General features: G+C 32.8%; 1 protein-coding gene across 1 annotated transcript; it reads right to left on the reverse strand.

Annotated features, from left to right (window-relative positions):
* Window positions 1-1,341: 1,341 nt before the first annotated feature.
* Window positions 1,342-10,858, reverse strand: LOC123693847 (probable peroxisomal acyl-coenzyme A oxidase 1). Its single transcript, XM_045639089.1, has 13 exons — window positions 10,522-10,858; window positions 9,405-9,561; window positions 8,705-8,873; window positions 7,850-7,973; window positions 6,820-7,064; window positions 6,495-6,658; window positions 6,067-6,229; window positions 5,774-5,964; window positions 5,345-5,494; window positions 4,594-4,699; window positions 2,378-2,530; window positions 1,974-2,090; window positions 1,342-1,547 (listed from the first exon to the last, which is right to left on the reverse strand). Exons 1-13 carry the CDS (start codon window positions 10,643-10,645, stop codon window positions 1,401-1,403), a joined length of 2,010 nt encoding a protein of 669 aa, XP_045495045.1. The 5' UTR covers window positions 10,646-10,858; the 3' UTR covers window positions 1,342-1,400.
* Between the last annotated feature and the right edge of the window lie 359 nt (window positions 10,859-11,217).

An 11,217-nucleotide genomic window follows, 5' to 3' on the forward strand; every position in this document is an offset into this window, starting at 1 on the left:
TGTACATAAAAAGTGATTTGAACAAAAAACTGCTTCTGGAATTTTATAAGTATTTTTTACGTACTCAACGTATGCAAAACTATAACCTCATTTGAACTTAGTATACCAACGGTGGGACACCCTGTATAGTACTAGCCGTGCCCCGCGGTCTCACCCGCATTGCTCAGTTCCTATTGGCCTTAGCGTGATGACAGGGCCTTCCTCGATAAATGGGCTATCTAACACCGAAAGAATTTTTCAAATCAGACAATTCCTGAGATTCCTGAGATTAGCGCGTTCTAATAAACAAACTCTTCAGCTTTATAATATTAGTATAAATATAATAGGTAATATCATATATTATGTTATTTATTGGGAACAAATTTTACTAAGTTAAGATTACTTACTTCTTTGTTGAAATACTTATAATCAATAGTGTATTAAAATTAAAAATAGATCATCAGCTTAGTCATTACCTCACAAGTCACATCCAAGAAGAACATAGTAAGGAAAATAAAACTACAAAGGAGTAAATATTAGATACATATGATACAATTTAAAAAAAGGCGTTGTATGTTTGGTGTACTATACATTTTATGGTCTGTTAAATTATTGTTATTTTTATTAATTTATTTAAATTATTTTCACTTACCAATAGTCACAACACCCTTTATCAAGTGAAAACAAAAGTCTTTGTTATCCATTCGATGCTATTATATACTGCTACTACTTACTTTTACTACTATTATTTCCTAACGCAGTATCTTATCTCAATGTTTTGAATAACGAGTTTATAAAAACTTAAAATTTATTTGTCACTGCGTGTGTCCGTATGGTAAAACTATTAAACCGATTTAACAATGCATCTGCAAGATATAATGCTCGCGATCCCCTGATTATAAATTATAATATATGAAAACTACTTAAGTCAAGGAATTAAATCTCACAAGGAAACATAGAAAGAAGGACTTCATCATCAACGATAAAAATTTGTAAAATTTGTATAGGGACCATCGCAATTTAGTCGATTTCAAGATGTTTAAACAAACTTATTGTTTAAACATGAGCTTGAGAGCGAGTGAATTCCCGTGTCCTACTAGCACACCTACCTACCTACCCCTTAACCCACTAGGGTTAGGGGTAGATGCATTATGAATCTTTTTCACTGATCGTTTTACTTTTCCAACAAGTTGGTCATCAGCCTTCTGTGTCCAGATGGAGACATTTTGTTTATGTTAGTTATGTTCCCGGTCTCAGTTCTACGCGCCACTGTACCAGGGAGGCGATCAAAAAAAAACAGTTATTAAAAAGTAAAAGATCACATTGTTTCATCAATTTCATTTAGGAACAAAAACAATGATAAACAAAATCCAAAATGTACTTTATTAACGATAAGATAAGATATAAAATTGCATTAGATATCACAGTTTGCCTTGTATGGTATATCGTCGTAGATATTTATGGAATGATTGGTTGACGGAATCTGCGTTGAGAGGGGTCTTTAGAGCTTCTTCCATGAGACGGTCGTAGACCCTGCCGTCGTAGGAGCCTAGTGTTGATTGTAGGATCTGTAAATATTAAATAATATTGGAATGAAGTTTCTTATCGCGCGTTGTGAAAGGGGCAAAAATTCTTACGAAAAGTTGTCACCACACTTTTTGCTAGAGTTGTGAGCTATGCGGCGTGCGCGTGGTTCTCTGTCTGTCTCTCTCTAATATTGTATTGTCATATTATTAAATGGTAAATTATATGTAACTATTTATCATACTAGTTTATTATCATATTAAAATAGAAAATTGTAAATAAATATTGCGTACTCTATGAATTTCGACGATTCAAAAGCGCTTCTTGAGTGAAAAGTCGCAATCTGTGTTTTTCTTTCGTCCAAGAGATTAATCCTTACATAGCACCTATCCATTTTTAGAATGTCATGAATATTTACAAATTTTTCAAACATTGTATTTATTTTCATCAATTAGAATGTAGGTACTTACCTCATCTCTAATATCAAATGCGTCTACAAGACCAACAGCGTTGGGTCGGATGGCGGCCAATAGCCCTTCGTAGTGCATCTCCAAGTTTCTCAAATCCTTTTCACTGATATTTGTATACTGAAAGGAAAACAAATAATAAATATGCGTTTTTTTTTCTATTAATTATGAAAAAAGGCCTTTCTAAAGGTTGAATCCACGTTATTTTAAAAATATAGGTACCACAATAACATGTGAATGTGAAACTTTTGTCAATATTGAACATATGATTTTCCAGAGAGATGCTTAATTAACGGGAAAATTTTTAAACTAATTTTACACCAACTGATATTATTAAGTAAGCATCCAATATTTATTATTGCATAGTAAGAAATCATTTTCTAAAAGGTTCCTTCGATATAACTTACCCTCAACAGATCGCCAGTTCTCTCCAGAGCCCAGTAAGTCAAATATAACTGGACGAGCTGACTGACCACTTTCCTCACGTTTTCAGAGGAATCTCTGGTCATTCGCAATGATTCTTCATAGTATACTCTTAGCAGAACCGCTCGGCAATGTGCCTGGAAAATAAGATTGTAATATTTCATTAATTATTGGTATTTTTTGCAAATTGAAAAAAAGTTACATTGCATAATATGTATTTTTGTATGCGTAAGTGTGAGATAGCAGATAAATTCCTAAATCTAATAAACACTTAACGATAGGACAGAGAAAGAAACATCTACACTTTATGTATGGACAGGTATACCAGATAATTAGATATTAGGTACTAATAATAATAATCAATAAGTACATGAGATAAAGAGTGATAAAACTTAGGTACCTATACTTATATACAACTAATAAATGTATAATGGAATGAATATCTATATTTATTTTGCACTTCAAATATACCCACAAGTGCAATAACAGCAATAATAACAAGTTATTTGACTAGTGCTTATCCCCAATGTCCCGTGCGTAAGTACACATAGTAGATACCTAGTCATATAAAAAGCTTGTAACTGAGCAGGTACCCGGATAAACGCTGACTATGTTTTATTTGACACTAGCTTACCACCCGCGGCTTCGCCCGCTTTGTATAACACCTAATGAATTATATACTAAAACCTTCCTCTTGAATCACTCTATCTATCAAAAAAACCAGCATCAAAATCCGTTGCGTAGTTTTAAAGATTTAAGCATACTAAGGGACCTAGGGACGGAAATAGCGACTTTGCTTTATACTATGTACTATGTAGTGATTTATCCTGATTATTTTTCCGACCCAAATATCGACCAATAGAATTGCACCATTCGACGTCACGTGGTACAACCTACATGGTATTATACTGATAATTTTTTGAAAATTTTCTCTGGTCGTTGACGTCAAACTGACAGGTTGAATTCAATTGTGAAATTATTGGCCGACAATTGGGACGGAAAAATAATCCCCCGAATACCACACGAGCTTCAAAATTATCTGGCATTTCCCTCAAGGTTCCCTGCAAACAAATAAAGTCGTCAAGTTTTTCAGGAAAAATCATTTTAGCCTTGACTAAAAACTTGACTCCTTCATTTGTTTGCAACGAACCTATCGGAAAATACCCGATAATTTTGAAGCTCTTGTGGTATTATAAGTGAATATTGTAATCTGTGATTATGTAATAAAAAAATCTATACTTTTATTTAGCTAAATATATACCTTATTTGTTAGTTGTTAGCAACATCAAAAATAATTTTTAGATGTTTAATAATTAAAATAAAAGGAATAATTCCTGGTACCTATGTTTATTGTTTTTAACTTCAATATCTAAATTTCATTTAGAACTTGGCACACTCATTGAAGGTTACAATTTTAATGTCACCGGCAAGGTTAATTAACAATGAGTTAATGAGTTTAAAAATTTGCAATATTTATAAAGGTCAGGGGTTTTTTTAATAAGTAATTAATTTTCGAAAATAGGTATTAAATACGTGTAAAAATGAAATTAAACCACCATTAAAAATGAGGAATCAATAAAAATTATGTTTAATTTACAGTCAATAACGAATTAAAAATGTTTAAATACATTTAATGAATAACAAACAAATTACAATTTCGCAATTTGATTACAAACAACAAACAAAAGGTTTTTGCAAATAACAATGAACCCCGAAGTTTCCTTGACTCCGACTCGTACGAGATTCGAATTTTAAATAGGGTCCTTCATTAATTTGTTCTCTCCCAAAATAACATAAAATAAAATGCACTCTAAACTTCCCTATTATCTTAAGATTTAACCCTGTTAGCAGTTACAGAGCACATTAAAATTCCCTATTTGGTTCTACATTTTAAATGTCATCCAACTCAAACCAACCTAAGATTAATTGTTTCATAAGGACAAACAAAGAAAAAGAAAAAAGTATATTATACTTTTATTTTAGGCCTATGAAACAATCGCTTATAAAATTATAATGAAAGTTAAAAAAACTAAAAAACGACTTAACAATTTTTTTAAATATATCTACTAAAGAAATTATTAGTGTTCTGTTACCGTTTTTTTTTTTTGAAAAGTTAGTCATAATGAAGTCTAAAGGATAAAAGGAGTCATACAGGTAAAACTAACATAAGCTTGCTAAAAAATAAATACATTATTTATACCTCTGCAGCAGCCACCAATTGGTTTGTGGTTAGGATCCACGCATCTTCATAGCAAGATCCTGTCTTCCTCCGTTCTCTTATATTATTCACACAATGTGCTATTTTCCTGTTATATAAGGCACAATTTAAGTGAACAAATTGTTCTTACGAGTAATAAAGTCTTTAAACCTACAATAAAATTAAATTAAATGACATCTATACATATAATAAATCTGTAGAAGGGTCAATTCTGTACATTGAAAATATTGAAAATATAAATAGCAGGGGGTGTTACTGGATCGATACCAAGCCCAAATATGTGATTAAAAAAATTTTTGTCTGTCTGTCTGTCTGTCTGTCTGTCTGTCTGTATGTGAAGGCATCACGTGAAAACTAACGGTTCGATTTCGATGAATCTTGGTATAATTATACCTTATTATCCTGGGCGTAAAATAGGATACTTTTTATCCCGGAAAAATATGTAGAAAAAAATAAATCTAAGTTTTTCTTAATTTTTTCTGATTAATTGAAGCTTAATTGAAGCTAGTATTACATATTTTTATACATGGTATTTGAAATGTTAAACCTTGGTATTTTAGTTTTCCAGAGCATATTTTTTGTTCAAATTGAAGGTAACGAACGTCATGAGATGCACGTTTATTTTAGTATCTATTATTTATGTTATATGATGTGTGTTCTTGCTTGCAATGGTGCAAGTACACACAATCGAATCTGCAAATTAAAAAAAAACCTATTGTAATCTACCACTTACCCTGCAGATATTGCCTCGAAAGCCCTAATAATGCCTTCTTGGCTATTCTTCCATGGCGATGTCTTCTCGTTAAGAACTCGATTGAGATAAGAAATAGTGGGAGTTACGGTCACACCTCCTTCAGCTTGTTCCCATGCCTTTACCAGAAATCTGTAGAATATAAAATGATTCCAAAATAAACCAAGATATACGGAAAGGTGTAAACTTTTGATATTGTCACATTTTCCTATATTGATTTTCCTACATAGTTTGGGTGCAGAAAATGTTTGAATTAGAAACCTATAACAAGGACAAAAGTAAAAAGTAATAGGGTTATCCTTATCAGAACATTAATTAACATTTCCTAATTCCTATTTAAATATGCATATGTGGGCATGATAATATTTTATAATATTTTTCTTCGTGTAACTCTGCTGCGTATGGTATTACCTGGCAGTCTGCAGCAGGAGCACAGTGTAGTCGCCCTCGTACGTGCGAGTGGCGACCACGGAGCTGTATATGTGCGGCAGGCGGGAGGACAGCGTGTACCCGTGCCCGCCGCACGCTGCGCCGCACTGCGCTATGTACTCGGCTGCATCTGATGTGCTGATTGCTTTGAGGCAGCTAGATAGCGCGTGCAGCTGTAAGGCAATATCAATACTTGAACTGCAGTTCTTCGATATTTGAATTGATGCAAATTCTATAGGAATTCACAGTCTTGTGTACAACTAAAAATTACTTACCTCAGGCAATGTATCCACATTCCCTTTTTTCATTTCACTCAATACTTTGGTAAAGGTCTTCCAGAGCCAGCTGGCGTTGAACTGAAGTGCCTGCGCGGTTGCTATGGCAATGAACAGCTTGTGCTGCTGTGTTGGGTAATCCAAGACTTGAGATTCAGGTGCACTAAAGAATATAGCTAGATTGAAATATACATAACTTCAAGTAAATTATTCATGTTAAAGCTTGATTATTTAAATTGGTCGTAGGTATATATAAGACATATGTCCATATAGGTATTAGGTATGCTCCGATAGTAACTAAGTTGAAAATGGCTAATAATACAGTAGGTATTCTGGACTTGGGAGTTACTTTAATGACAAGTAACATATGCTTCTTACAAATTTCTTCAGACTTTATCATAAGCCATTATCCATCTACAAGAACATACCCCGGCCTTATCTCCGACTGCCGCCGCACCGCAGAATACCGCACTGCTATAGTAGCTGCCTTCGCAAGGTTGAAAGCCGACTCCGATACCAGCGTGACTCGCACGAACACCATCGTCCCGTATGTGAGTTTCTCGTGACGTGCTACTTTTACGTAGGTGCCGTCCTGTATAAATTTGAGAAGAGTTTTTGAAGAATTGGATGACAAATTATACTAATTTAAGAGTTTAGTTCAGAAAATTCAATATTGTGTAGAACATGTTCTACCACCAATGTATTACCACTTTTCTTGCGAATAAATTCATTTCATTTCATTTCAATACATACCGGCTGAACCTGAGCATTTTTCATCAGCATATTTTGTCGTGGGATCCTAAAGTGGTCGAAGCCTAGGAATCCATTGTCAGCGGTGTTAAAACCCATTCTGGGGCCGATTTCACCGACTTTTATTCCTGGTAACGGCTCGTGTGTCTCCAAATCTCGTACTTGGACGATGAAGGTATGAATACCATAGCATTTCCCTTGAGTGTATAATTGAGCCACTACTATACAATGATTTGCTGTTTTTCCCACTGAAAATAAAAGGTCAATAAGCAAAATGAACTATATAGACATGTGAGTAGAGTAGGATTTTCTTTTTTGAATTCTATTTTAATTCTATCGAAGCCTATAACATCGAAGCATATGTAGGTATACCGGGTGAAATCGTTAAGTGTGCACAGTTGATTATGCCGTAACTATTACAGACATCAAAAAACTTTAAAGGGATATCGAAAGTACATTACCTAACGAGTAAAATGACTATAATAACTTTTAAAAAATTAAACGGGAAATATCCAAAAAAATTAAACACTCCCATAAATTTAGTATGAGATATGTTAGTAATATTAGTATGAGACTGCAATAGTTACGGAATAATAGCCTGTGCACACTTAACGATTACACCCCGTATAGAAAAGTAAGCGGCCAAATATTCTATTATTGTAATGTATTCGTTCTGTTGTCTTGGCGATAGAAATTTGGCAGACAGATCGGCATTTATATTGGCAGCACATCTGCTTATACATAATATATTATGTCGATCCGTTCTGCATTTAGATAAAAATTAATAAATAGGTAGTCACCGTTTGAAGCTTCGAAATTACTTATGTAAAATTTTCATCATATTTAACGTTAAGGACAGATCGCAAAATATAAGTAGATAATATTATATAAAAAATATTAGCAGCGTGGGTTTTATAATTAAATTTTCACTTGACTAATTGACATAACTACTTACGTTACTAGTCCTTTTAATGTATACATAGTATAATTAATTGTATTTACTTTTGATTTACATACATAATAATATACTCACGTCCACCAGCCCACCATTTGAATGCTGTAAGCGTTGGTGTGTGCAAGACAAATTCTTCAGTTTTAGGGTCGTATGTGGCCGTAGTTTCCAGACCTCTAATAAATGTTCCATGACCTAATTCAGTCTGAAATTAATTAAAATATTGCTTCGCTTCGAACACTCCCACTTAATTTATATTGTATTTCTACATGATGATGATTGTTCCTTATATATTGTATTTCTACATAGTTCGATTGATATTACTATTTCGGCAAAGCAAAGTACCTACATATATTTCCAAAATTTTTCGTTCTAAAATCATTTTTTGTTGATATAACTATAGAATTATAGATTAATGAAGAAATCAATGAACCCTATTTTATTACAATTAACGAAGTGTCACAAAAAACAAATTTCCATTAAACAAATTTCCATTTGAAACAATCAATTCCTAATTACTAGACAATAAGGTGATAGAGCGATCATAAATAAATAATTTCCATTCCATTATACTTCTTATCCAAAATAAATACCTCCTATTTACAGAGAACGAAACTTAAGGAATGACCTTGCTTTTACTTTCCTTGACAAAAGTATTTGTACAATTTCAAAGGCTGTAAAAATACTTCCTGGATGCAACGGGCATGATACATAAACGTTACAATTGAGAATACAAAGGCCCCGAGTTCATTACTCCGCGGAAAGTGTTTAAAAATATCCTGGCTTTGTCATACGGCTATGACAAAGCCGTACGTAAAGTACGAACTTTAAGCAATTAACCTTGCTTCACCAATAAATTATTAAAACCGTTGAAGAATTCGTCTCTTCTTTTAAGAATTAAGAGTAGTTTTCAAAAAAACTTTTCAAACTTCTTACCTGTGCATACGTGCCAATAATTTCAAGGTTCAGAGCCTTCGGCAGCCACGTCGCCTGTTGTTCTGGGGTGCACTGTCCCATTATCGTAGGCACGAACATTCCCATGTGAAGTAGGAAGGGAGATACTTCTTTGAAATACGCGTCAGATGTCCTTCGAAGGTATTGGGTACTGGACAAGAAAAACACCTATCAGACATCCAGTGGTTAATAGGTTGAGAACATTGAGTTAATATGTACCTACCGTAGTACATATTAACTCAATGGTTGAGAACGCAGAACTTTGGAAAATTAAGTACATAACAACATATTATAGTCTTGGTGTGATCCGACAGAGGGCTAATCCTTGTCCACGTTACTTATTTTTTTCAGGAAAATAGATTGTCGAAGAAATAGAGTAAGTAAGGACTTGTATTATTGATACAGAACTCATTTAAAGCAGTATTGAGTATATTAGTAAATATTATAAGTACAATAAAGAGTAGGTACTTACAAGTGCAGTTCCTACGTCGAAGAACGGAAAAGAGGAGGAATTTTTGTTGACAAATATTTAGGTAGTATCCTAGGATATGATTAAACACAAAAACAGTTATTATATAAATGTAATTATTAAAATTGTGCGTGTGTACGCATCTTGTACGCATGCATGCGTGCGCTTTCGTATGCGTGCGTGTGAGAGATTTTTTTTAGGACTCTAACATACCCAAAACTTTCTAAAGCTGTCATTTCCAGCAGCTTATTTTTCACCAGATCAGCGTATAAACATGATTTCCTTACTGCATTCTCGTAACGCTCTTTGATGCTTAAACATTCTTCAGGAACTTTGTCTTTGTAGTCGTCATTATCGAGAACAGAATTCTCTGTAATTCATAAGTCATGTTAACTTCAGAAATAAAGCTAGGAAATCAAACCAAAAAAGAACATGATTAAAATTTTTTAGCTGTATAAAACATTATAAACAACTAGCGGTCCGCCCCGGTTTCGCCCGTGGTACATGTTTACGTTTTCTCTCCATTAAAACATTATTATAAAAAAAGAATAAACGAAATCGGTTTTAAGCCGTTCTCGAGCTTTGCGCTTACCAACACATTTTGCGATTCATTTTTATTTTAAACAATATTTTTTACTGTTACAAATCAATATAATATTTATTGTTTATATACTTAAATAAAAATTAAATATCGTTGTATTTTACTACAATTAGCTCATCACTTCACTATTCACGGTCAATAAACGATTAATTCGAATTGACCATTCATTCAAATTAATTCAAAATTGTACTGAATAAAATGTCGAAGAGACAATTTATTTCAAGAATATTTTAAAGGTAAAAACAGAACGGATCGTAAATATAATATGAAAAGAAACGTTTATTTGATACGCCACATTAAATTCGAGGCTACACATAAGGCTATATGCAGTTTCAATGCACTTTAGGATTTAAATAAAAATACAAAAATAAAAACAACGGAAAAAAAAACAAAATAAAAAAAATAATTTCAGTTGCTTGCTGCTATAACAATAAAAAATATTTAAAGGGTTCCTAAACAGCTACGATGAATTTTGCTCAATATCAGTAACAACCACTGGCAGACGATTATAATATTCGCGGAAAATTAAGTTACAGAATTCTTTTAAAGTGAATAAGTAATACAATTAAAATTTAATTAACATTTATGGGGAGTTCAGACTAGCACTAGGCCGGTTTCCGCACGCAACATACATGCAAACAATTAGTCGATTTTATCCATTCATATATAAGTATATATATAAAAGAAAATTTATATTATTCGTCCATGATGTGATATAGCATAGCTTACCGGTATCTCTCCGTAGCATTGTCCTGTCTTTCCCTCCATCTAGAATATTCGTCAATTCTTCAATATCAAAATCACACGTCGACCGTTCTCTAGCGAGATCTTCATTGATTGTAATTTTACTCATTTTCCAATGAAAATGTTACCAAATACACTACTGCACGCTTGCGCTAAACGTATTGTTAATACTTATTATTTGAAAGTCAAATGTATTTAATCGTGACAGGTCAAACGGCAATTAATTCACTTGTTTTGTAATGCTAAAAAATATGTTAAATAACTTTTATAATTTGTTTAATTTTAATACTTTGATTTAGAAATGTTCTGTCAATTACAAGTGTACTCTATCGTTGAGACGAAATTGTATACAGTTTGCATACTACAGTTGATAATGCCGTGTTATTGTTAGAATTGCATGAGGGCTGTGCAGTTTAGAAGATATACACAAAAGAAATATTATTCCAGAACTATAAAAAAGTATATTCTTGTTTAAAAAGGTAAATTTAATTTTAAAATGTTTGCAAGTATATTATGATAATTGTATGCACTCGAATTAAAAAACATAAATGCATATTATGTTTACCTTTTATTCAATTGTTTCTAACTTCCCGGTACGTTTATTACCTTCATCTTTAACAATACTAACTGAATGTAATGTACGATACAAATAAATAAAACACTTAAATTTCTGAAAAGTAA

This window comes from Colias croceus, chromosome 1, assembly GCF_905220415.1.
Source record: "Colias croceus chromosome 1, ilColCroc2.1".
Classification (NCBI taxonomy): domain Eukaryota; kingdom Metazoa; phylum Arthropoda; class Insecta; order Lepidoptera; family Pieridae; genus Colias; species Colias croceus.

Bases quoted from the DNA above. Each gene is read 5' to 3' on its own strand.
- LOC123693847 (XM_045639089.1), bottom strand. From the start codon at position 10,645: ATGAGTAAAATTACAATCAATGAAGATCTCGCTAGAGAACGGTCGACG. The intron at 9,562-10,521 runs GTAAGCTATGCT...TATGAATTACAG, and splicing joins AATGCTACGGAGAGATACCG to AGAATTCTGTTCTCGATAAT. The intron at 4,700-5,344 runs GTAAGTGGTAGA...CTTATATAACAG, and splicing joins TTCGAGGCAATATCTGCAGG to GAAAATAGCACATTGTGTGA.